This window comes from Peromyscus maniculatus, chromosome 23 (genome assembly GCF_049852395.1).
Source record: "Peromyscus maniculatus bairdii isolate BWxNUB_F1_BW_parent chromosome 23, HU_Pman_BW_mat_3.1, whole genome shotgun sequence".
In the NCBI taxonomy this organism is placed as follows: domain Eukaryota; kingdom Metazoa; phylum Chordata; class Mammalia; order Rodentia; family Cricetidae; genus Peromyscus; species Peromyscus maniculatus.
Genome location: NC_134874.1, coordinates 7268405 through 7296121, shown reverse-complemented (window position 1 = coordinate 7296121; position 27717 = coordinate 7268405). Strand labels below are relative to the sequence as shown.

General features: G+C 50.1%; 1 protein-coding gene across 15 annotated transcripts in view; it reads right to left on the bottom strand.

Annotated features, from left to right (window-relative positions):
- Window positions 1-27336, bottom strand: part of Cit (citron rho-interacting serine/threonine kinase) — a 185429-nt gene extending 158093 nt beyond the window's left edge. For 14 of the 15 annotated variants that reach the window (XM_076560160.1, XM_042268508.2, XM_015997517.3 and 11 more), the window contains exons 1-5: window positions 27223-27336; window positions 25122-25230; window positions 16172-16313; window positions 6810-6985; window positions 239-340 (exon numbers count right to left, since the gene is read on the bottom strand). In XM_076560160.1, coding sequence (XP_076416275.1) covers window positions 239-340; window positions 6810-6985; window positions 16172-16313; window positions 25122-25217 — 516 coding nt within the window. In that variant the 5' untranslated portion in view covers window positions 25218-25230; window positions 27223-27336. The remainder of the gene's footprint in view (window positions 1-238; window positions 341-6809; window positions 6986-16171; window positions 16314-25121; window positions 25231-27222) is intronic. The other variant, XM_076560161.1, reaches the window with a different exon arrangement.
- Window positions 27337-27717: the final 381 nt, after the last annotated feature.

Genomic DNA, 27717 nt, shown 5'->3' with positions numbered 1-27717 from the left:
CCATTCCCAATTAAATCCCTTTCCATTGCTGCCGTTTGTAGCCGCAGTACAGTAGGCTGTTTCTAAGTGGGTCAGCTCTTAATCTTTAGAACAAGGAACGGGAGACGTCTAGTCAGGAAATCGACTGAATGAGTGAGCGGTGTCACAGACCACATCAGCAAGAACCGCTTTCAATCTGCGCTATCATCTGAGTATCAGGGCCTCGGCTCGTTCCGCGGGGACGGATGAGAAGACTCACCAGGTAAAGGTTATTTTTGTCCTGAAAGGCATACTGTAATTGGGGGATCCAAGGGCTCGTGCTCCGGGATAATATGTTCCGCTCCTCCTCGAAAAATGAAACCTGGAGGGAAAAGAAAACTCTTTAGATAATTGTATTAGAACTAAATGTGAAGGGGAAACGGCCTTTGTCCTGCCGTTCAGTCTAAATTGATGTTTCCAGGTTTTTTAAAAAAAATCACTTAGCATGACATTCACCAAGTCTGGTAACCTGCTAGCCTCAGCTCTGGCAGGCCCACGTTCTCCATTGTTCAGTTAGGTCTGAAACATCTCCTCTTAAGTCAATTCACTTTATCGGAGCTGAAGCATCTTCCTCTTCCTGTCCACCTTAGCTTCCTGGACGGTTCTAACCGATGCCGTGAATCCAGGCCGGGTGGGATAGTCAGAGGGCCGCGGGGCCAGGCCCAAGCCGAGTGAGGGCAGTGGCAATCCCGTGTGGCGGCAGGCAGGGTGGACTACCAGAGGCTCGAGCAGGGGGAAGACGGACGCATCTGCACATGGGGGTGGATGGCGTAAGGCGGGTGAGGAGACAAGGCTGCTGCCACAAAGATTCTGAGAGGGCTGGAGATGGCTCAGCGGTTAAGAGAACTGGCTGCTCCTGCAGAGGACCTGGGTTCGACTCCCAGCACCCACATCATAGCTTGCAACCACCTGTAACTACAGTTCCAGGGACTCCAACACCCTCTCCTAGACTCTGAAGACACACTCAGGGTGCACATACATACACACATGCAGGCAGAACATTCATACACATAAAACGAATAAATCCAAGTTTTTCTTTTTAAAGAAGAAAATGGTAAAGGCAGAAATGCCCCTCCCTGCCAAAGACCCATGAGTTAAAGGCTTGGCTCTCAGCCCATGGCATTATAAGCAAGTCTTTCAGTCATTGGGGGGTTACCCCCCGAAAGGGGTCATGGAACCCCAACCCATTCATCTTTCTCTATATTGATGCCAGCCACAAAATGAAGTTTTTCCATGTACTCTCTCGCCAGTTGTAACTCTTCACCACAGGCCCAAGAGCAACGAGGCTGGGTGTGGCCGGGCGACCTTTAACCCCAGCACTCAGAAGATAAAGGCAGGCAGGTGGATCTAGAGAGGTTTCAGGCCAGCTGAGCTGGGATTTCGAAGTAAGAAACTGTTTTTGAAGAAAAAAAAAAAAGATAATGTGGCCACCCAGCCCTACACTGAAACTTTCGAATTATGAGCCAAAATAAACGTGTTCTCTTTATATGCTGATTGCTGGCTCACAAGTCACAAGCACAGGGAAGAGAAAGACTCAGGGCAGGGATGCAAAGTTGGGCTGGAGTTAGAGGCAATTGTGTGAACCTGTAAAACAGGTTCATAAACACATGTAAACGTACCTATGTATACATTTACACATGTCTGTATGTCTGTGTGCATGAGTGTACATGTGGGAACATAAAGGCAGCTATACTGTACATAGAAACATGCATTCCTTAGCCCGACCCACAAAAGAGGTCCAAGAGCCGTGACAGCCCAAAAGAAGCACTAAACCCAGGGTTAACATCTTGGCCTTTGGCCAGGCGGTGGTGGCGCATGCCTTTAATCCCAGCACTCGAGAGGCAGAGCCAGGCAGATCTCTGTGAGTTCGAGGCCAGCCTGGTCTACAGAGCGAGATCCAGGACAGACACCAGAACTACACAGAGAAACCTTGTCTTGAAAAACCAAAAGAAAAAATCTTGGTCCCTAGTTCTTTATTTGTCTTCACGTGTGTGTGTGGGGGGGGGGGGGGGGGGGTGTGGGTGTGTGCGTGCGCGCAGATGCCTGCAGGGGACCTGAAGAGAGCAATGGCTCCCATGGAGCTGAAGCTCACAGGAGTTTGTGCAGGGAGCCAAACTCAGCAGGAGCAAGGTGCTATCTGCTGCTGAGCTGCCCTCAGCTCCGAGATCTAAGGACCATTTCCACTGAAGAGGGATCCCCGGCCGGAGACACGCTTGTGCAGGGGAAGTGTGCAGGGCAAACCGGAACGTCTCTCACCAGAGAACAAGAAAGGTGTTCAAGAATGGCCGGGATCTGCCAGAAGGAGACGAAAGGCAACCTGAAGAGCCGCCTTGGAGACACTCTGGATAGGACTGATGGCACCCACTGGCCGTAACAAGGAAAGGCCAGTTCACACAGCACAAACCGACCAATAACTGAGGGTGGCAGAGGATGGAACAGTTCTGTCTCTGTAAAATTATACCAGAGCCAAGGGGAAAGCGGCTCCGTCGTGAAGAGCGGGAGGCATCCTCCTCATCCGGCGAGCTATGTGAGCACATCCCGAAAGTGGCCGGTTGGAACTGAGTCATCTGTTTCGGGGAACGGGAAAAGAGGCCCTTCTTTGTGATATTTCTGTCCACGCATAGCACCTAAGTCTGAATTGTATGGAATAACTGGCCTGCTGTCATAGGAACCATCGAAGGAACCAACTCAGATCAAAGAGACAGAAGGACTAAATGCCTGGGTCCTAGTCTAACCAGGTGATTGGTATGACTGGTAAAACATGAACGGGGTCAGAGGAATGTACTGTTGCTAATGTTCTGGTGGCGTGATGGATCATGGGGAAAATATCCCTGTCATTGGACATATATACTAAGTACACAGATGTATTTTCAAGTCATTTAGTTGTTGTTGTTGGTGGTGGTGGTGGTGGTGGTGGTGGTGGTGGTGGTGTGTGTGTGTGTGAGCGAATGTGAGATTTTCTGGTAAGCAATTTTACACAGAAACCAGAAAAGGCCAAAACACCAGTTACTCAATCAAACACTAACCCAGGTTACTAGGTGTTGCTATGGAGGTGCTGTGTGGCTATAGTTGATTGACATCTGTACTCAGCAGCTTTAGGAGACTACCCTCAGCAGTCTGGGTGGGCCTCATCCAATCAGCTGAAAGGCCTCCAGAGCAGAACTGAAGGGTAATTCAATGGTAGGGCGCTGGCCTGCCTAGCATGCTCCAGACCCCAAGGTCAGTCCTCAAAACCACACCAAAAAAAAAAAAAAATTGAAAAAGTCGGGGTTTTAAAAAAAGAACAAGGAGCTGGAGAGATGGCTCAGCACTTAAGAACCTTGGCTGCTCTTTCAGAGGTCCTGAGTTCAATTCCCAGCACCGACATGGGATCCAGGACCCTCTTCTGGTGTGCAAATGTACATGCAGACAAAACGTTCATTACATATACACATACATACATACACACACACACATACACACATACATACATACACACACATACATACATAAACAAACAAATAAATCAGTAAATCTTAAAAAGAAAAAAGGAACAAGCCGGGCGGTGGTGGCGCACACCTTTAATCCCAGCACTCGGGAGGCAGAGGCAGGAGGATCTCTGTGAGTTCGAGGCCAGCCTGGGCTACCAAGTGAGTTCCAGGAAAGGCGCAAAGCTACACAGAGAAACCCTGTCTCTAAAAAAAAAAAAAAGAAAGAAAAAGAAAAAAGGAACAAAATTGCAGTTTCCCTGGGGGGGGGGGGGCAGTGCTTCAAGACTATCGCAGGCTGGAGAGAGAGTTCAGTGGTTAGCGCGCTTGCTATCGGAGCATGAGAACCTGAGTTGGTATCTTAGCGGGCACACCAAGTAAATAAGTTAACTATTGAAAAGCTGAGCGCAGCAGCTGCTCCTATAATCCTGACGCTGTCGGAGAGAGACAGGAAGCTCGCCGGGGCTCACGGACTGGTGGCCTGGCTCCAGGTTCAGTGAGAGACCCTGTCTGGAGGGGACACCATGGGAGGCGGCAGAGCGGGACACCCAAGACTCTGTGCCAAGCCTTTACCTCCTGAGTGCCGGGATGGGTGCCACCACACCCAGTTTATGCAGCGCTGGGGACTGAACCCAGGACTTCGCACACACGCTAGACACACATTCAACCCACCCAGCCACACCCCTCGCCCTGGAATGCTTCCGAATAGCTTGCCCGTGTCATCCCTAAGCTCACCCTGGAAACCTCAGTGCTAAATCCGAGCGGCTTAGGAAGCGGCAGCCCAGCCCAGGACTTGGCAGTGCTGGAGGGCTGGTCCTGTTGGCTCACACGAGAGAGGTGGTCAGGGAAAAGCCGTAGCTCAGCAGGCCCCAGGCTCGCTTGCTCACCGTGGATTCTGCCTGAGCCCTGAAGACTCCATTAAAGCAACTGGTCTCTGAGGACCATTTCTGGCTGTCACGGCACTCCATCGAGCACGCCGGCCTCTCCCGGGTGACGGGCTCTGTTTGTGAGATGCTATCCTTACATCTCCATTAGGAGCCCCGCTTTTCTTTTATACTGACCCTCTTAATCCGTGATGCATCTACCAGTGACAGAGGGTTTTATTAGCTCCTCTATAAACAGGATTTTTCAAAACCCAGGCCCACACCTCCGCACCACGGTCACCTCAGGCCCTTGGCCTGGAGGAAAAGTGCATCTGCTGGAACCTCAACTGCGCGCCCGCATGTGGCGTGGAGGATTTGTTTCGTCTTACATGCGCGAGCTCCCACCCAAAACACAGGCAGCGCAAGGCTGGGCTAACATCATGCGCCTCTACCCGAGGACCTAGAGACATGCCAAGCACGAAGAACGGTCGGGGAGCGAGCGGGGATGACGGATGGCACCTCCCTGGATGGGGAGGCTGAGGGAGCACCTCCCACTCCTGACGCACTAATCACAGGCACTGTCTTGTCATTTTTCCCTCCCTCCGATGTCGCTCACACTTTATTCTGAATCACAGAAGCCACATCATGCTTGGACGCTGACAAGCGGCTGCCCACCCTCTGCTGCAGTTTCTGTCTCGAAAGACAAAAAAAAAAAAAAAAAAAAACACACACAAAAGGGACCTTTGGTTTCTGCTTAGGAGTATGATGATTTGGATCTGAAACGTCCCTCAAAAGCTGGTGTGTGGAAAGCTTGGTTCCTAGTACGGCGGTGTGCGGAGATGGGGGCCTCGGGCAATGATTGGCTCATGGGACTGTGACCTCATCAATGGACTAATCCATGTATGGATTAATAACTTAATGGGCTACTGGGAAACGGTAGGAAATGGTAGGAGGCGGGGTCTAGTTGGTGGTCACTGGTGGGCGTCCCCTGGGAAGGACCATTTTGTCCCTGGATCTGTCTCCTCCTCTCCTTTTTCTCGCTTCCTTTTTCCCTGTTTCAGTGGCCACACGCCCTGCACCATGATACTCTGCCATTCCACAGGCCCAAAGCAACGAAGCCAGCTGACCTGGGGGGGGGGAAGGCGGGGGGGGGGGGGGGGGGGCGGACTCTCTGTCAAAACAGCCTATTTTCCCTGCTGAGTTGGCTTCTCTCACATCCTTTGTTGCGGGGTGGGAGACTAACCCAGGGATGGTGGCAAAGTTCTAGGAATGGATGGTGGCAGTGGTCTGCAGCACGGTGGAACATCTCAATGCCATAATGCCATTGAATCCTACAGTGAAAATGGTTAACGTGGGAAATTTTACCTGATGTCAAGTTTAACACAATGAAAAGCTAAAGTTGTGGAGATCTTCCACCCGGATGTCTTCATTTTTCTGTTAGTCTAAAGTGCCAAACACTTCCCTTCTACACACCTACACACACACACACCTACACACACACACACACACACACACACCCCTGAACAATACCCCAGAACCCTCACCTCCAGGATGTCGCCCTCAGCCACAGGTCGGCCTGGCAAGTTCCCATCACTTCTCCGCCTCCATTCTCTGTCATCCTAAGGACTTTCCCCGACTGCCCTTGGCTCACTCACGACATCGCCCTTCACACCACCGCTAATGACTCTGCTAATTCTCTCCCGCTCGCTCCGTGGTGCTTTCACTGCTAAGTGCCTGCTTTGTAGATCTGCATTTTCCCTCCACGTCTGGGGGTTGCTATTCAACCAGCAAGGGACAGCCATGGGACTTAAATTCCTTTTGCAGGCTTCCCACGGAGCTGGGGACGTTATCGGACACACAATGTGCACTAGAATGCCTGTAACTAATGAATGACTGCCTGGGCTCCAAGGGTGACGGGTGTCTCTCACACAGCCAATGAATCAATATGTCTGGAGAGAGCAGCCTTGCCTCAAAGGAAGAAAAAATACAACTGAAGAGACAACTTCGTGACCTGTTATCAGACAAGCGTCTTGAAGGCCAGGGAACACGATTTTATTTTGACTTCTGCAAAGGCCTGCTGGAAAAAATGAAACACGTGTGCCCAGGCTGGGAACACCTAAGCATACACACACGCAGACACTGCCCAATCTGCCCCATCTTGAGGCGTGTCCCCGAGACCGAAGCTTGCAGTCCCGAGAGATCACCCTACGATCGTTAGTTGAAAAGCCCAACGTGGGTCTAAAATAAAATACCACGACAGACTCATGGCAAAGAAACCGATGGAAATTTCTGAGCCTGCAAAATTAATCAGCACCAGTTTGAAGGACATGAGAGGCCTTTTTGCTCATGTATCTGTAATTAACATCTTACTTGATCTTAGACAGCAAATTAGCAGGTTATTATCTTTGTGGTGAACATTTGGTACAGACAGAAGAAGGATCAGAGATTCAAATGCTCCTACCTGCTCCTGGGCCAGCAAAGCCTTCTTCTTCATGATTTTCATGGCATAGACGTCCCCTGTGGCCTTCTCTCTCACCACCTGCACTTCAGCAAAGTGACCACAACCCACAAGACTTCGGACTTCAAAGTCTTTCACTGAAGGCTGGAGCTCCCGTAATTCGGCTATGGTGTCGGAGTCTGTGGAAGATGGAAGATTTACACCCAGGTGGAAAAAAATACACTTCGAATGCATGCATCTTTGCGGAAGAGGGGAAAAGAGAAAGAAAAATGTGTTCTGTCTTCCTTCCCTGTCAAAAGACGTTTAGTCACTTTCTCATCCATCATGAATAATTATAAAATCGGCACAAAAGTGTTTTTATCTGTTAAAATTAAGGGCTCCAGAAATTCCAAAGTACGGTTTCCATGGTAGCTATAATTCGAATCCTGTAGACTTAGAAAATAAGAAGGGAGCACACATGCCATGCTTTTCTTCTTCCTCTGAGGGCTGCAGGGCAGCGTTGGGGGTCAAACAAGCTTGGCGGTATTTAGACTGGCATTACAATGTAACATAAGCAACATGACCCCTGATTTCCCATCAGCCTTTGAGTTGATTCCAGATCACTCCATGCTAGCTAGATGTGCTCGGGGGCCTGGATTTGTGCCACTGGCCCTTGCACTGTTTCAGAGGACTGCTTTCCTGGCCTTGATCTAGGGCAGTGCTAGAAAGCAGTACACAGCTAGCCCCCAGGCCCAGAGGCCTGGCCCCTGCTCTGCTGGGTTGCCGGCCACACACCCGATGAGCCTGCGACTCTTTCTTGACCATGATCTTATTCCTTTCCCAAGTGAAACGACTCAGGCTGAGATCAATGTAGGAAATGCAGGACTAATGGAGTGGTGGTGCAGGATTTCGCACGCAGTTATTAACACTGTGAGACAGACATCTCTAGATGACCGAGGACTCTACTGACTTGCAAGAATGTAAGGAACAGTGGTGATGACCTAAAAATGGAACCCTGTGATAAACAAAGGAGCTACATCAGAAATAGAGGTTACAAACAAAGGAAATCAGGAAACACTTATAACCCAAATTATCTTAGGCTAAGGGTTACAGTCAGTAGCAGAACATGTATTCAGCATGCAGGAGGTCCGGGGTTCAAATCCCAATATCAAAAAAAAACTTACCCTGGAGAATCCCATAGTTAGGTATCACATTGAAAGCTGAAAGACTAGGCCTGGGGAGATGGCTCAGTGAATAAGAACATTTGTTCTGCAAGCATGAGGTCCTGAGTCCAAATCCTCAGCACCCACATAAAAAGCCAGGCATGGTGGCACATGCCTGCAACCCTAACACCGGAGGTGAGAGACAGGTGAATCCCAAGGACTTGCTGGCCAGGCAGCTTGGCCAAAATGGCAAACTTGTGGTTCATTGAGAGACCGTGTCTCAAAATAATAAGGTGAAAAATGATAGAAAATGACATCTGATATCCTGCTCAGTTTTCTGTGGGTTCGCACACCTGTGCACTCAAATGCATGCCACACTGAAAGAAAGATACACACACCAAAGAGAAAACCAAGAGACTGTTCTGAAATGTCCCCTAGACACTGAAGTTAGACTCAGCTGGTCCTCCGTATCCACAGATTCAACCAACGGAACACAGATCAAAAGCATTTTGAAGGCCAGCATAATGGCTCACTGGGTAAAGGAGCTTGCCATGCAAGCCTGAGAATCTGAAGCCCATCCCTGGATGAATGATCTAGTAGAGAGAAATCAGCCCCTAAAAGTTGTCCTCTGGGTCTCTGTACACGAACCTATTCACATGTATGCCAAAATAATTAAAAAAACATTCAGAACAGAAAATATTCCACAAAGTTTCAAAATGCAGAACTTGAGCTTGTGGCACACAGAAATCTATGCTGAATCCACACAAAGGCAGCCCTGCAAAGGCACTGTGGTGAGCATCCCAAGAAACCCATAAATGGCTCAAGTTCATAATTTCATAAAGACATATGTGCAGGTATATGCAAATGCCACACTAGTCCACATAAGGGATCTGTGGCTATTAGTTTTACAGGGACAAGGGGCAGTTGGAACCAGTTCCTTGTGGGAACCCCAACCTATGGCCACATCATCTCCCCATGTTGAAAAGAACCAAGATGAAAGCCTTTGCTAGAAATCAGGTGCTCCCCCAGCCTGCCCTTCAGGGACTCAGCCCTGGCAGCCACTACACAGGTCATTACCCTCCACCACCAGGTGTGGCACAGTCCCTGTGTGGTTCGTATACCCTGTAAAAGGTTCCTCCCGACACCATGGCTCTCGCTTGCTCATTCTCTGTCTTCTGGTCTTTCTGTCTCCCTGTCTCTATCCTCTAGATCTTTCTCATGTCCCCACTCAGCATTGGCCTTTTGCTCCCTCTCCCCCAATACACCTCTTAGGTGAGGTCTGTTGCATGGTGTGATCTCTGCAGCAGACCTTTGCGTAGACCCACCAAGGTACCTCTGCCACTAACCCTACCATTGGTTCCTCAGCACAACACCGTCATGAGCGGCACTTGGGCGAAGTATCCAGCACCAGGTGTTCACTGCATCATCCACCCCACCCCTTTCTCTCTTGCAAAGGTGGAGCTAAATTCTCTCGTACGGAAGGCAAATACGGTCAACTCCCCGGTACTGGCTGTCTTCTGACCCCCATTCTCACGTTGGCCAGTCATCCAAAGCTCCCTTGGTCCCTTGGGGACCCACCCTGGAGGAGTGGGTGGATCTACGTGCATTCATTGTGAGCACTGTTTCAAAAGGAGATCTAGGATCACAGAGATGGCTCAGTGAGCAAAGGCACTTGATGCCCTGAGTTTGATCCTTGGGACCCACACAGGGGACAAAGAGAACTGACTCCTGTAATTTGCAATTTGTCCTCTGACCTCTACACGTGCACGTGCGTGCAAAATAAAGTAGAATTGACGTGTGTATGCAAAGCACACAGCTTGAACGCAAACTTGGGCGCCACACGGCATTTCCCCTTCCCTCTCACATTACCATGCCAAGCCCTGTCTGCCTTCCCCCTCATCCCTTTCCCGGCTTCCTTCATGTGTCAACTATTTGAGTACTGAATTATAATCAACCAAATGTGCTGGCTTGCAGCTTTCTGTGTTTGAACCTGACTCCGCTGCCGCTGTACACAAGGCCAATCTCTCTTCATTTTCTTTCAGGCCTTGGGCCCCCAAAATTGCTTACGGTGTTGCCCAGCTCAGTAACACTGGGCCCGTCACTGGGGACGATCAGGCATCTAAATCACACACATTAGACAAACTGCTCTGTGAGAAAAAAATGATGATACCTTCAGAACTGCAAGAAAGCATTCCAAATCTCTATCTTCTTCCCCAAAGGCTTTTGCAATATTAGGGTGAATAGGAGAGATGCTAAAACCAAGCCCCTGGGTGTTTTAAAAGAGAGATATGAGGGGAGCCCTTCACAACTTCTCCCCATACCAGCTGCTTCTATGACCCCAAAACCATATGGACTCATCATCTCTCTGAACTTTTAGTTAGTGTTTATGGGCCCAGTGGGTACTGAATACTGAGGCAAACCAAAAGATAACAGAGCACTGTAATGAAAACGCAGCCCAGGTCGTGGCTTCGTTAGACAGACAACTGGACCGGTGGGGGTGGGGGGTGGGGGCCAAAAAAACAGCTCAGCAGAATCGACAGCTTCCTTCCCTGAAATTCAGTCCAGCCTTTCAAGGTCTAGGAATCCATCCTTCACAGAACCCTCAACACATGCTCGGAAGAGATGTGCATGAAGAGGCCCGTGATGAAAACTTAAACAGGAAACACCCAGAAGCAACCTGATCCTAAACCCCCATCAGCAACAGCATGGAAATAATCTAAAGATCAACCCAGGGCAGGCAGGGCTACACAGGAGGCCCTGCCCAAAAATAAAAAGGGGGGGAGGCTCATTTATTTTATTTTATGTATATGCATGTGTGCATGTGCACCGTGTTGCACTTGGAGGTCAGAAGAGGGTGCTACATCACCTTGATGGTTGTGAGCCTCTGTGTGGGTGCTGGGAACTGAACCCAGGTCCTGTGGAGGAGCGAGCGGCCAGTGCTCTTAACTGCCGGGACACCTCTCCAGCCCCACGCCTGCATACTTCAATGTGTAACCATTAGATCAGGGTAACACTTCTCCATCACACTGAGCATTTATCATTACTCTGTCCTTTCAGCAGAGTCTCCTGACTCCAGGACATGCATGAGGCTGCTGCCGGCAGCGGCGGGGCCTGGCACACGCTTTCATACTCACCTGAATAAGTCTACACTGAGATGACAGGATAGCGTAGCAAATACATACAACAGTAGGAGAGTCATTTATCACTATTATCAAGTACTACATATAATTACATGTTATGTTCTTTCTCATGGGGTTCACAGGTCGGTAGGTTTGTTCAGAACAGCACCGTCATAAATATGTCTGATGCATGGTGCTACAAGTTAGGGCTGCAGGGTGCCTGGGTGGGAGACATCATTTAGCTCATTATAATCTTGTTGGGTCCCTAACTGTCACATAACTGTGTTGTTCTCGGGACATTGAGGTATGACGCCCATTTGTCCCCTTGTATCTGGAGTATCTAAAGCATCGTCTGGTGCATGTCGGGCACCTGACATCTATCTACTCAGAGTGTACTGCTGAGCAAACGAGGTAAGTGGCAAGAGGCCACGTGTGGTGCACACACTGATACTCAGACACACACATAGACATGCTCATGCACGTGTGTGCACACACTAATACTCAGACACACAGACATGCTCATGCACGTGTGTGCACACACTGATACTCAGACACACACATAGACAGGCTCATGCACGTGTGTGCACACACTAATACTCAGACACACACACAGACATGCTCATGCACGTGTGGTGCACACACTGATACTCAGACACACACATAGACATGCTCATGTACATGTGGTGCACACGCTGACCGATGGTCAGACACACACACAGACATGCTCATGCATGTGTAGTGTACATACCAATACTTAGACACACACATAGACACATCAAAATTTTTAAAAATTAAAAGAAACAAGCTATACAGAGAAACCCTGTCTCGAAAAACCAAAAAAAAAAAAAAATTAAAGTAAGTGGGAAATATTATATCACACGCTCTATGTAAAGATAGGCAAGTGTGTTTTGGTTTAGTTTGGTTTGGTTTTTTGTGACATGTCACCACACCTAAAAAAAGAAATAACTTTAAAAAAAAAAGTAAATAAGCAGGTATTGAAGGTACTGAAACACCATGCTATAGCTCAGCTTTATGCAATTATATGTCACTTAAAATGTATAAATTATATAAGCATTTATTTTATATAAGAGGGCACCAGGTCCCCTGGACCTGCAGTTAGACAGCTGTCACGAGGATGCTGGGAACCAAACCCAGGTCCTCTGTCATAGAAGCAAATGCTCCTACCTGGTAAACCATCTCTCTAGTCCCACGAGAGAATACTTTTTAAAAAAAGAATTCATAGGCAAGGTGTTATGGAGACACACGCCTTTAATCCTAGCACTTGGGAAGCAGAGGCAGGTGGATCTCAGTGAATTCAAGGCTAGCCTGGTCTATATAGTGAGTTCCAGGACAGCCAGGGATACACAGTAAAATCCTGTCTCAGAGAGAGAGAGAAACAGCAGCCAAATAAAGTGGCTAGCCTCTACCACCTCGGTTTGTGTGAGCATCCTATGATAGCCACACGATGGCAAATAAAGTGGCTAGCCTCTACCACCTCGGTTTGTGTGAGCATCCTATGACAGCCACACGATGGCAAACTGTCTAATGATGCAGTCAGAACACATGTCCATAGCTAATCAACGCAGGACTCCAACAGAAGACAATAATGCCTCCCCTGGTTCTCATTCCTTGCCCTCCACCGGCTCAAGGTCAGGGGTTATCTGTGGGAAGCACCAGTTCTGACGACCCGCTCTAGCTCGTGTCCTCTGGCAGCTCTGGAGAAAACCCCCACTCCTACAAACGTGCGCAGTGGCAGCTGAAGGACCGTCTCCACAGGGAAAAGCACAGCTCACCTCCCAAACAGAAACTCAAAGGGGTCGGGGTGGGGGTGGAGCGCGTAGAAACGTAATCACCGGATTTCAATCACGGGCTCTTCAGGGTCCTCACCAGGAAGCCTCTTCAAAAAATATGAAACGGTTTCCGGGAAGAACATCTACTAGAAAAAAGATCTCCACTCCAATACCAGCCCCTGATTACGCACCGGGTCTCCATGATTGACTGCTCTTAAGGGTCCCCGAGGTCTCAAACCTAATGAAGGGGCTGGGGTGAGTTCCTCTAAGTTCGGCCCCCTCCCACGGCCTACTTGACGATTTACATATTCAAAAGAGGGAGGAATATTCAAACAAGTGCAGAGTGATGAGTAAATACCTCAAGGACATTTTAAAGATATACAATGTGTTAATTAATCACGGTTGATGCTTGTGGTTAATGTTCAGTGTCTATCCACAAGCCTGGTGTTCCAGTGACTTCACCCTTGCTGTAGTGAAAAACCCTGTCGAAGTGACTCGGGGCACAGTCCCAGGGTCCAGTCTCTCACAGTGCGAAGGGCAAGGCAACGGGAGCTCAGAGAAGCTGGTCACAGCGCACGAAGCTGGTCACAGCACTCGCGCAGTGAAGGGGGAGGGAGAAGTCAACGCGCTCAGCGCACTCACTCCTTTTTATTGGTCCAGGATCCTAGCCCAGGAAGTGGTGCAATTACAGAGGACCGGTGTGTCCCTACAGGAAATGGTGTAATCACAGGGGCAGGTCTCCCTACCTCAGTTAAACTAAGGAAGATAATCTCTCCCCACCACCACCACCACCAAGAAAGGGTTTCTCTGTGTAGCCCTGGCTGTCCTGCAACTTGCTCTGTAGACCAGGCTGGCCTCGAACTCACAGAGTATCCACCTGCCTCCGCCTCCCGGGTGTTGGGATTAAAGGCGTGCGCCAACCAACCTGCACCAGGCCTGGTGGCGCCCGCCTTTAACCCCAGCACACAGAAGGCAGAGGCAGGCCGATCTCTGTGAGTTCTGGGCCGGCCTGGTCTCCAGAGTGAGTTCCAGGACAGCCAGGGCTACACAGTAGTCTCAAAAACCAAAATGAACAAAGCTAACCCATCTAACTGGGCAGGAGGTAGTCGGTCTCTAAAACTAGTTTCTCCTGAATGTGACGCTTGGGATTCATGTCCAGTGAAGTTTCTTCACACACAGAATGAAACCGCTCTGGTTTAGAACTGGAAAAATCTCTCTCAGAGGCCCATGGGTTAAAGGCTGAGCCTCGAGCATGGTGCTACTGAGGTGGTGGAACTCCCAGTGAGGAAGATTCTGTGGGACCTCTCGGACTGTACCCCCTATCCCCTGGTGGATGGAGACCACACAGAGCAGTCACCATAGGCAGCAAAAGCCCACCTCCCGGCAAGAGGCGTCCCTGAGGGTCCGCCCTTGAAAAGGGCCTGTGGGGCCCTGACCCTCCCCCTCTTTCCTGTTCATTCCTAGCCATGAGGGAGACATGAGGATGTGTTGCCTGGTCAGGGGCACTAAACAACCAACCACAGACTAAAGCCCCCAAAGATAAAGGCCCAAAGGAACCTTTCATGGTCTGCACATTGCAGATATCCCGGATGTCTGATTACGGTAACAGAGAGCTGACTGACAACAGCCAAGAGATCTTAAATCCTCAATAAAAAAGCCTTCAAAAGAGCCTCCACTTCAGTGCTCCTGGACACTCAGGGCCACTGTGGGCAAGTCTGGCCTTCAAAGCTAGAGCTTACATAGAGCCCAAGTTTTTTTTTGTTTTGTTTTGTTTTGGGTTTTTTTTTTGGTTTTTTTGTTTGTTTGTTTTTTGGCTTTTCAAGACAGGGTTTCTCTGTGTATCTTTGGAGCCTGTCCTGGAACTCACTCTGTAGACCAGGCTAGCCTCGAACTCACAGAGATCCGCCTGCCTCTGCCTCCCGAGTGCTGGGATTAAAGACGTGCACCACCACCACTCGGTATCTTTTCTTAAAAGGTCAGGTGGGAACCAGTTTAGGCTTTGGGGAGTCACGTGATCTCTGTTCCAAGTATTCTAATATGTGACTAAATTACACATGGACGTGACTGGTTCCAATTAAGCTTTGTTTATAGACAGAGTTTACAGTTTCCAGGCTCCTTGCTATAGAGGCCACATAGAGAAACCACAGAGATCTCCATGAAAGAGAGAGGCATGGATGGCTAGGCTGAGACCCCTTTCATACCAAAACCTCAATGGAGCTCAGCTTTCCAGCCAGGGCTATGGAAATTCCATAATCACACTGAGCAAGCCATCTAGAACATTCCAGCTTAAGAGAGCCTAGAACCTGCAATTTTAGCCAATACATCACAGAGCAGAGGAATCCCTAGCTGAGTGCAATCAAACCACTGACTCGTGAAGAAGGGATACAAAACAATCCCTTTCGGCCTCTACAGTTTGGAAGGCTTGGTTAGATGGCCATTTTGGATGAGGCAGTTTACACACGGTCCTGTATGTTGCGGCGTTTGCTTCACAGGACCTGGCTCACCCAGTAACGCCCTCCCCTGCCCCTGGCTGCGGCAACACAAAGGGTTTTCCCAGTGTTTCTCTAAGAGATGCCGGAGGAGCAGGACCCCCACTGACTGAAAACACTAGTGGAAAACACTAGAAGCTGTGGCACCAGCACCCAACCGCCCCACTACGTGAGCAAAATCAGGAGTGTGGTCAGAGTCAGCTGATCCATGGCATTCCCGGGCCCTGGGGTACTCCACCTTCATCAGTTGCTTTTCCGCCTAAGAAAACTTAAAGATGGCATCAGCGGTATAAATAAAACAATCCAGTTAGCTAGCTAGCGGTGTAGCTCATTGGCAAAGCTCCAAGAAGGGGCGGGGACAGGAAGAGGAGGAGAGGGAAGAGAAGATACCCATTCAGAACCATTACTGTGTGTTCACCTATTATCATGATTTTAAAATTAAGCAACTGAAAGAAATTATCTTATTGACTTTAAACACAATGGCGCCTAAGCACTGGACCTATCCTGCCTGAAGGACAGGTTAGCTCAGCGTGTAAGAGGGGAGCCAGGGGACAGCATCCCCACCAAGGAAGTCCCTGGAACCAGCTATGCCTGAAGCATCCTTGGCTTTCTGTCCCATGAGTCAACATAGTTCCCTTTCGTCCTGAATTTCTGTCACTTGCCGGGAGAAGCCGGACGTCAGTCTGGTCTCCAGGCGACGACTGTGCAATCAATGTACGCTCCTGGGGCCAGCGTTATGCAGACCACGGCTTTCTGCGCCTCCCACCAATGTCTTCTGCCCCTAGCGTCCTGTCTTCCTCTAGAGGGAGGGTTGCCGAGACTTACACTTGCGGACAAAGCTGCTCACGTGCTTCATCTTCATCAGGGCCGGCTGGCTGCACTCTTCGAAGAGAGCAAAGAGGGCATCTAAGATCCCTTCCCGGGAAATAGCAGCCTGCTGCTGTTGAGTCGGGAGGGGCGGTTTCCCCTAAAAATGGCAAACAGCAGATGGAGATTCTGTCAATAATGAAAAGCTTCGATCAATAACATCCACGCAGAGTAAATCACAAGCGGCCGACTCAGCTAACTGCTCACGGCACACTGGCAACGATTCCGGGGGCCGTTAAGTGATTATCTGCAGGGGGTCCATGGCGGCAGGCTTTCTCACCTGCATCTGGGGGAAAAACGTCATGAGAAGAACACCAGCCCTGTAAACCTCTTTCCTCCCTTGAGTCTGAGCCTCACGGACCCTGCGAGTTCTGAGATGATACCACATCTCTTCAACGGGAATCAGTGATTGACACTCCTTCCCTGTGTGGCTGGAGGATTGCTAACGCAACTCCAGCTCTTTTCGTTCGTCTCAAGGAGCAGGAATGGATGCCTACCGCGAAGCCGAATTTATTCAGGATCTGTGGGATCGGTTACAGATTGGCAGACTGTGTCTAGCCCACAAACATGTTTTGTTTGGCTTGAAGTATTTAAAATAATTTGAATTATCTGCCAATATTTTTAAATCAGATTTTATACACACACACACACACACACACACACACACACACACACACACACACTATCTGTCTTTTCCTGAAACTCAAGCGGATCTGGCGATATTGCCCTGTTCTGCCTGGTGACACAAGAGGGGCCGAGTGATGTCGCCCTCCTGGTGGGTGCTGAAGTTCACTGTAGACTTGACTTCCGCTCTTCTGTCTGGCCAGCTTGATTCATTTATGCCCACTGTCTGGCCTCTCAAGACAGGAGTCGGCAACTCCTGGTTTAGAGCAATGTTTCCCATGTGAGGCCACGGACGTTGGGGCGGTCTCTCTGTCAAAACAACTGAAGGAGGGAGGCACAGAAAGGAGATGTTTAAGAGGGCACAGGCTGAGAGAGATGGGTCGGCTGGTAAAGAGCCCATCCCACAAGAATTAGAACCTGAGTTCAGATCCCCAGGTTCCATGTAAAATATCTGGGCGCAGCGGCAAGGGCCTGTCACCCCAACACTAGGGGATGGGACATGGATTCCTGAAGCTCAATGGCCGGTTCATCTGGTTGAATTCATGAGCAGTGAAAGATCCTATCTCAAAACATTACAGTGGAGATCAACCAAGGAAATACATCCAATACCTATGGCTGGCCTACACACACACACACACACACACACACACACACACACACGCACGCACGCACGCACGCACGCACGCACACGCACACGCACACGCACATGCACACACATGCACCCACACATTTTCAATGCAGCCAGGCTTGGTGGTACATACCTATAATCATAGCATGTGGGAGACTGAGGCAGGAGGATTATGAGTTCAAAAAAAAAAAGGACAAAAGAGACCACTAACAATTCCTGGCACACGCCACACCTCCCCCCAGTATCTACCACCCACCTGCACAGGTGCCATCCCTGAGACTCACATTACCCAGGACAGTGACAGGAATGGTATTGTGCTGGTTCACGGTACAGCCTCTACGAAACCAGACAGCCTTTGCCTTGGATTTTTCTGGGAAGGCAGATGCCATGCACAGACGTTTAGGCGGCATTTGGGATTTAGCATGCTACAGCCCATGAGCCAAACAAGGCCCATTGCCTGGATTGTAAGCAGGGTTCTCCTGGAAAGTAGCCATGCCTGCTCCTTTGCATTGCGTCCCTGACGACTTGGGCGCCACAATGGCAAAGGTGAATAGCTGCCACCAATGACCCACAGAATGGAAAATCTTTTATTATTTGCAGGGGGTAGAAAAAAAGGAGCCCAAGATAGCCTAGGTAAATAAATAAGTAAGTAAATACATGGAGAGGCCACGTGAGGGCGGGGTCCTGGCTCAGCAAGCAGAAGCCTGATGACTTGAGTTTGATGCCTGGAATCCACATAAAAAGCCAAATGTGGGGGCACGTCTGTAACCCTAGCATTCCCCCTGGACAACGGGAGACGGAGGAAGGAGAGTCGGCAGAAGTCTGTAGGCCAGTGAACCAGGAATAAACTGTTGGCAAAACAAGAGAGACCCTGCCTCAAAACAAGGTGAGAGGACCCCTGACTCCTCCAAGTTGCACTCTGGTATCCATGTGCAATGGCAGGTGCACGCAGGCGCCCACGGTCACAGGAGCATGTGAGCACATGTAAATAAGAACAAATAATTCCATTTAAAAAATAAGGGGCCGGGCAGTGGTGGCACACGCCTTTAATCCCAGCACTCGCGAGGCAGAGACAGGCGGATCTCTGAGTTCGAGGCCAGCCTGGTCTACAGAGTGAGTTCCAGGACAGCCAGGACTAAACAGAGAAACCCTGTCTTGAAAAAACTAAATAAATAAATAAATAAATAATAAAAGAATAAACAGGGGTGCCTTAGTGAGAAGTCAGCACCTAAATTCTACTGACCCAGGTGTAACCCCTGATGCCATGGGGTGGTGCAAAGCCACCCACTGAAGTACAGCCAACCAGCTGGAGTTTGATTGTTTGTTTGTTTGTTTGTTTTGAAACAAGGTCTTATTTTGTAGCCCTGGCTGGCCTGGAACTTGCTATATAAACCAGGCTGGCCTTCCACTCACCGAGATCCACCTGCCTCTACCTCCCAGGAGCTGGGATTAAAGGCGTGCGCCACCACGCCTGCTGGAAAATCTGCAAAATCCAAGGCAAAGATGCGACTGTTCCTTTAAGCTTTAGGGCCTGTTACACAACACTGGGCAGCATAGAGGAGCAGCTGCACTTGAATCACTAGAGGATCACAAAAGAACGGATTCTTTGGCCCTATTACCAAGCCCCTCAATTAAAATGTTCTAGGTTGCGGTTTAGAACTGATTTTCACCAGTTCCCCGGGAGACTCAGTCAAGTTGGGAACCGCTGGGCCTTCCTGCCTGACCCTTCGCTTGCCTTTAACTCTGTCCACCTGAGAGTTGAACCCACGTAGACGAGGGGTTCCCGGAGACTCAAGGAGGCTTACGCTCAGAGCGCCCTATCATTCATACCTTCTCCAAATGCTCAAGAGACTCAAACCTGAAAATGGCCCTTTGTTCTGATGCTTTTTCTTACTCTCTCCATGTTTCTTAAAAATGCCCTTTCTTTAGGAAATGAAAAGACCAGAGAGTAACAGCTTTTTTTTTCCTTTTGTTTTCTACATCCTTGCTTGGCAAAAAAAAAAAAAAAAAAAAAAAAAAACAACTGGCAAAGCCTTGGACGTCTGGTGATCTGTGAGATGTCTATGGCTCTGGCAGTCTGCCAAGCACCCGAAACACAAGCGCCCTGTGTAGGAGGGAGCCACACCGACCGAGACCTGGTCTAGAGGACATACCTTAATACAAGAAAACAAACCAGCCACTGGATCTGCCTCAGAGCGACAGACAGCCCTGCATCGGGGCGGCACAGCGGCCTCGGGAGGCACATGAGGCGGACGTCTGGTGTACCCAGACACTTTGCCACCACACCTTTCCTGGAGCAGGAGGCACTAATTGCTGCTGTCTGCATGTTGTTTAACCCCCCAAGGGTTCATGGGTGTGGCTATCATGAACTGGTCTTCAAGAGAGGGTGAGACACCTACCTATCTGGTCTCCAAGAGACAACAAAATGCTTTCCTTAAAACCTCAGGAGCGGGGTGTTTAGAAAGGAAGTGGGCCTGCTCTTTCACTTCCTGTCTTGCCTATGTGATTTCTCTGCACATGCTCCTGCCAGTATGGTGCCATGGTTACCAGGCCCTCAGCAGAACCACGAGGAAGCCATTGGTGTACTCCTGGGCCTGCAGAACTGTGAGCCATGTAACCTCTTTTGTTTATAAAGTACACACCCTCAGGAACATTATTATAGGAAAAAAAAATCAATTCAAGTCACTCAGCGTTAAAAAGAGATGTCATAAAAGTGTTTGGTTTGCTTTCTACTGCTGGGATCAAAGGCCAGAAGGGCAGGAAAAGGTTCATGTCAGCTTACAGCCCATCATGAAGGCAGGTCAGAGCAGAACCGGAGGAAGAAACTTAATCAGAAGCCATGGAGGAACGCTGCTCACTGGCTTGCTCCTGGTGGCTTGCTCACCCTGCTTTTCTTATACCATCGCCTGCACAGGGGATGGTACCTCCCACAGTGTGCTGGACCCTCCCACATCAATTGTTAATCAAGAAAATGCCTCCAAGCTTGCCTACAGTAGGCCAAGCTGAGGAAGCATTGTCTCTGTTGAGATTCCTTCTCCCCAGATGACTCAAATTGAAAAAAAAAAAAACTAAACAAAAAACAACCAGTACCAAAGGTTTTACTCAGAATCCTCCCCATTAAGCATAAAAGATGGCGGATCAACTCTGAGACATGCTAGTAATGCTGCCCTCAGGTCACGTGATCAGCCCTTGGAATCAGACAGTCCCAAAATGTCACTCACCTGAGTGTCTTACAAGCTGCGTGAGTTGTTGTTTTTTTTTGTTTGTTTGTTTGTTTTTGTTTTTTTAAATTTTTATTTTGCACATACAGGTGTATTTCCTACATACTTGGTACCCTCAGAGGCTAAAAGAGCGCATCAGATCCCCTGGAACTGCAGTTACAGACAGTTGTGAGCCACCATGAGGTTGCTGGGAATTGAACTGGGGTCCTCTGGAAGAGCAGCCAGTGCTCTTAATGGCTGAGCCGTCTCTCCAGCCCCAGATCACAGCCCTTAATAAACGAGTACTTGTTTTGTAATTAGTTGGGCATGTGTCCTGTATGCAACAGCGTTCAGCCATTACGGTCACAGAGCATTCATCTGTGAGAACTGTCTCCTGATTGAAAACAAAGGTTCCCACAGAACAACCCAAGCTACGAAGCTGTTCCCACTGTTTTCACGGTCCCCAATACTAACATCTGAGAGGGGGCAGGCAAATGTTACCATTCATCATACCATTCATCATACAGAATATTACCATTCATCATACAGGCATCCCACATGGAAGTATTGGTAAGTACGCAGAGATCATCGTGATTAGGACCACAGTGTGTGTGATTCATGTTGTCAATGGCTTTCTGCACGTGCCTGTGAGGGACTGATTACCTTGATCACATTCACTGACTGTGAAGACCCATCTCAACCGTGGGCTGGACAGGACTGTTCCCCAGGCAGGGGACCCTGGACTATGCAAATGAGGATGGAGACACAGCAGCCTAACTGTAGAGGATGGCATGTGACCGGCTCCCTCAGGCTCTTGGCTCTGTGACTCCCCTGCCCTGATGTCATACAGAGCTGTGAGCCAAAGCGCTTTCTCCCTTAAACTGCTTCAACTGTCAGAGCATCCCGTCACAGAAACACACAGAGAAACTGAGACTGTTGTACCCAGAGTCCCCCAAAGCCCACCAAGAGACCGAATCCAACGCAAAAGCAGAGTCTTTGTATTGTTACAAGTTAACTCGGGACTCTCCATCAGTCTGACGAAGCAGCAGAGCAGGAGAGGCCCCGGGCAGCAATGGGGCAGGGTTTTTAAAGCAAGTGGGGGTTGGGGTATACAGACTACATAGGAACAGACTCAGGATTGGTTTATGTGAGTGGCAATCGATGTTAGTAACTTTTAACTGGTTAGGGATAGTTGAGGGTTACAGTTACCATTTGGGGGCAGGCCCAGACAAGTCCCAGGCTTTGTCCTTGAGCTGCCATGGAGGCTGGCTGGCCTAGCACGTACTGACTGTGGGGGCTGGCTCAGTGGCCCAGGCTTTCACACTGACCCATGCACGCAGCTCTAAGCTGGTGAAGGGTCCCAGACGGTAGACAATTGGCTGAACCTTGAGCAGTCAGAATACATGCAGAGAGGGAGTCCCTACCCAATCCATACAAGGATTATGTCTTGTGTTCATGGCCCTTCAAGAAACTGCTTGCTCAAGTCTCAGGACACTGAAATTGAGGCCTGATCTCTGGGAGAAGACTGAGCAGCCTGTTATGGCGTCTGCCTGGTCCTTTCAAAACAACATCATGCTACAAGTAGTATTAACATCAAAGACTGGGGCTGGAGGACACCTCAACAGTCCAGAGCTCCAGCAGCTCTTGCAGAGGATGACTTCGGTTCCCAGCACTCCTGTCAGGCAGCTAGCTGCAGCTCCGGACACCACACACACACACACCCCATTCACACATGCACATCACATTCTCAGATACATATAATTAAAATAAAACGTTATCTTTTTTTTTTTTTTTTTTTTTTTTTTGAGACAGGATCTCACTATGCAACCCTGACTGAAATAAAACTCATTCTGTAGACCAGGCTGGCCTTGAACTCACAGAGATCCATCTGTCTCTGACTCTGGGTGTTGGGATTAAAGGTGTGTGCCATCAAGCCCAGCTAAATCTTTGAAATCTTTTTAGAAAAAGAATTAGCATTCTTACTTTTTTTTTTTTTTTGGTCTTTTGTTTTGAGACGGGCTCTTACTACTTAGCTCAGGTTGGCCCTCAAACCCACGAAGCAGCCCAGTATAGCCCCAGGGCTCATGTATACAGGATATGCCCGAGAGCTAGCTGGGCAAGGCCCAAAGCGCTTCATGTGGATCATCTCAGTACTCCATCAACAACCCTGTGGGAAAGGCACCAGGGCTCCTGTCGTAAGAGTAGCTCTGAGCCTGGCGTGATGGCGCACGGACAATCCCAGCGCTGTGGGGGCTGCAGCTGGAGGATCATGGGAATTTTCCAGGACTGCCTGGACGCTATCCCATTTCAAACATGAACAAACTTGATAGAGTGGACTCAGCAGGACATGACGGGGCACGTGGGTCACCACGGCATTCAGAAGGCCAAGGCGAAGATAAGAACGAGGCATGGCGGTGCAGCCTTGTAACTCCAGCACAGGGAAATGAAGGCAGGAGGGTCGTGAGTTAGAGGCCAACCTGGGGTACAGGAGTTCGAGGCCAGGCCAGCCCGGGCTACATAGTGAGACCCTGTTTTTAAAACGGGGAGGAAGTGGCTCAGAAGATAGTTAAAAGTATTTTTAGACAAGCCTGATAAGCTGAGTTTGGATATGCAGAACCCACCTAAAAGCCAGATACAGTAGCCCAAGAGGCTTTAATCATAAATGTCCCCGTAGGGAATGGGAGACTGAGGCTTGAGAATCAGAAGTTCAGGAGACAGCTAGTCTGGAAACCATGGCAGTGGACAAGAGAGAACTTGGTCAAAAAAAACAAGATGCGGACGAGACACCAAAGGCTATCCTTGGTCTTCCACTCGAGTCCCTTGGTGTATGATGTATGAGCACACACAGACAAGAGCATGCACACACACAGAGTTGAGGCTAACCTGTGCTCCATAGCAAGACCCTATTGCAAAAAGATAAGTAAATAAATAATTCAAAAATAAAAAGCAGATTCAAAGAAGGTGTGATTAATTTACCCTAAGCCACACAACTAACACGTGCTGGACCATAGTTTCCCAATGTCAGTTTTAACCGTTCACTCTCTACTTGTCCTCTTGACTTGTGAAGATACAAGTCAAGCAAGGACCCTGTTTCACCAGTGATCCACAAACACCAGAAACAAAAGAATTAGAAAACTGCTCGGGGGCTGGAGAGATGGCTCAGAGGTGAAGAGCACTGACTACTCTTCCAGAGGTCCTGAGTTCAATTCCCAGCAACCACATGGTGGCTCACAACCATCTGTAATGAGATCTGGCGCCCTCCTCTGTATACATAATAAATAAATAAATCTTAAAAAAGAGAAAAAGAAAGAAAAAGAAAACTGCTCGGAGCCAGGCAGTGGTGGCACACTCCTTTAATCCCAGCACTCGGGAGGCAGAGGCAGGCGGATCTCTGTGAGTTCGAGGCCAGCCTGGTCTACAGAGTGAGAGCCAGGACAGGCACCAAAACTACACAGAGAAACCCTGTGGGGGGGAGTGGGGGGACTGCTCGGAAATAATTTCATCCGTCCTTATAGGATGAAGGAAATGTTAGTTCTCAGGAGGGACGTGATTACACAGGTGTGGTATTTAATCTAAAGAGCAGTCAGCCACCAAGTGTGGTGGCACACGTCTTTAATCGCAGCACTCGGGAGGCACAGGCACATGGATCTCTGTGAGTTCGAGGCCAGCCTGGTGTACACAGTGAGTTGCAGGACAGCCAGAGCTACGTAATAAAAAGAATTTGTCTTTAAAAAAAAAAAAGAGCAGCCGGGCGTTGGTGGCGCACGCCTTTAATCCCAGCACTCGGGAGGCAGAGCCAGGCGGATCTCTGTGAGTTCGAGGCCAGCCTGGACTACCAAGTGAGTCCCAGGAAAGGCGCAAAGCTACACAGAGAAACCCTGTCTCGAAAAACCAAAAAAAAAAAAAGAGCAGACGTCCCTTGTATGAACAAAGTTTATGTCTACACTGGGGCCGGAGAGATGGCTCAGTAGTTAGTGTGCTTGTTCGCTACGATATCCAAGGACCAGCGTTTGGATCCCGGCATCCCCATCAGGCAAGCTCACAAATACCGTTAACTCCAGCTTCAAGGGGTCTGAAACCTGTTGGTGGCCTCTCTCTGGGCACCCAGACAGAAAGACACAACACAGACAGACAGACAGACAGACAGACACACGCACGCAGCATGCACACACACACCAGAAGTAATTCGGGTTTTAACAAGTCCCTTCGTCCCTTTTCTTCCTTTAACTGAGGGACAGGGTTTAGAGTTGTGAAGTGTGGGAAACCGTGAGATGTCCCAAGGGCAGGTCCAGCCATGGAACCATCGGCACAGTGGCACCTTTGTCCAACTCCGTCAGATCATGTAAAACAACAACAAACGGGATTCCCCCAAGAATATTAGTCTCAACACACGCTACGATCAAAGGCGGTGACCACAGCCCTCGCGGGTGCGCACCGCTGGCAGGCAACCTCTTACCTGGAAGAAGGCATTTAGCCTGGAGGCCCGACTAGCGATGGGATCGGAGGCACTGGCATCCAGTGGGTTCCGTACTCCATACTTGAACTTCAACATCTCTCTGCCGACGCTGAAGGACAATGGAGAAAGTTAAGTGTGTACATTGAGGGCAGGAAGGGCTTGGCGAGGCCCTATCTCCCTAAAGACATCAGGATGAGGGTGCTTCCCGCCTCCACAGCACTAGACAGGCACATGGTACATACATACATGCAGGTAAAATGCTCATAGAAATAAATCTTTTTTTGTTTTGTTTTTCAAGACAGGGTTTCTCTGTGTGGCTTTGGTGCCTGTCCTGGATCTCGCTCTGTAGCCCAGGCTGGCCTCGAACTCACAGAGATCCGCCTGCCTCTGCCTCCCGAGTGCTGGAATTAAAGGAGTGCACCACCGCCACCCAGCGAAATGAATCATTTTTAAAAGAACTAACAGCCATTGTTGGACTAGCCAGACCACGGCCTGTAAGCCTCTCTAACAAATCCCCATCTGTCTTTTCATTCGGTCGGCCGGTTCTGATCCTCTAGTGACCCCTGACTACTACAAATATCTAACACCCCCATACGCTAACTTTAAAAATTTTTAAAGTATATAAAGTAATATTCATAAATTACAAAATGAAAACCCTGTCTAAACAGATGTAACGTGTGAACCAAGGCCCAAATGGGATGACCAGAGAGCCCTGCAGATCATCTGGGAAAAGAATAGTGCACTGTCCCTGGGGGGTACAGAGGTCAATGGTCCTGAGGAAGGATGCCTGGCCTAGCATGGCAGAAAAGCCAGAGGGCTTATAAGAGGGAGGAAGACACAAGAGGGAGGCGCCAGGTTAGGCAGGGAAAATGAAGACACTGGAACAGAGAGGTTAAGTGAGTGAGTTAAGGTCACACAGGTAATGGGAAGTGTCATGGGCCTGAACAACACAGGTAAGGCTTACAGGAGGCAGAGGCTACAGGGACTCAGTCCGCTCTAAGGGGCCCTGGACCCGGGGCAGAACACCCCAGATTCCCCTCCACAGACTCCAGGCTTCCCCCAGAACACCCCAGGGGCTCCCCTACAGACCAAGGGCTGTACCCACAGACCCCGGGGTTGAACCCACAGACCCCCAGGGCTGAACCCACAGACCCCCAGGGCTGAACCCACAGACCCCCAGGGCTGAACCCACAGACCCCCAGGGCTGAACCCACAGACCCCGGGGCTACACCCACAGAACCCGGGGCTGCACCCATAGGCCCAGGGGCTGAACCCACAGACCCCCAGGGCTGAACCCACAGAACCCGGGGCTGCGCCCACAGACCCTGGGCTGTACCCACAGACCCAGGGTTGAATCCACAGACCAAGGGCTGAACCCACAGACCCAGGGTTGAACCCACAGACCCAGGGCTGAACCCATAGACCCCGGGGGCTACACCCACAGACCAGGGGCTGAACCCAGACCCAGGGTTGAACCCAGAGACCCTGGGGCTGCACCCACAGACCCCAGGGCTGAACCCACAGAACCCGGGGCTGCACCCACAGACCAAGGGCTGAACCCAAAGACCCCCGGGGCTGCACCCATTGACCCCGCTCTGTACCCACAGATCCAGGGTTGAACCCACAGACCCCGGGGCTACACTCACAGACCCAGGACTGAACCAACAGACCCAGGACTGTACCCATAGGCCCAGGGCCTACACCCACAGACCCAGGGCTGAGCCCATAGACCCCAGGGCTGTACCACAGAGCCAGGATTGAACCAATAGACCCAGGGGCTACACCCACATTCCCAGGGTTAAACCCACAGACCCTGGGCTGAACCCACAGACCCCGGGGCTACACCCACAAACCCCGGAGCTGCACTCACAGACCTAGGGTTGAACCCACAGACCCTGGGGCTACCCCAGCACACCCCAGGCTGCAGCCCCAGCCGACCCTCAATGGGCCCCCGCCATCCTGAGGTTCCCAGCCGCAGGAGGGAAAATGGGCATCAGTATGGACGGGGCCAGGCGGGGAGACCCGGGAAGGGAGGCTCCCCTCCTGACCCTCTCCCACACACACCCCGGACATCCACACACACCACACAACCCGGACTCACATTCTACAGACCCCCGGCTTACACTCGCCGCGCTCCGCCCTGAGCCTCCCGCCCCAGCGTTTGAGCGAAACGGCGTGGGCGGGCCCCAACCGTGCCCGAACCAATCAGCGCTCGCCATCCGTGATGGACAGCAGGGGGTCTCCGCCAGGACGCCCTGGTCTTGGAGGGCTGGAGGAAGTGAAATGAGAAAACCAATCAGATCTTGTCTTCCCTTGACTGGTGACCAATAGGAAGAGGGCAAGGGCGTTCGGGCGGGGCAGGGCTGGGAAGTTTGAAATTGGCGGTTCGCAGGATGCTGTGTTTGGAGGGTGGGGCGGCTCCTGCGGCTCCTGGAGCGCGGTCCTTTGCAGTCCGGGTCCCTGCGGGGATCCTGGCCGCTCTACCGGGACTGCCTGGCCCTGATAGGGATGTTAGGCACCAAACTCCAGTCTTCTGCAAGAATGCACTCAACTGAGCCATCTCTCCGGCCTAAAGTGGGCACTCCGGTTTCTTGGG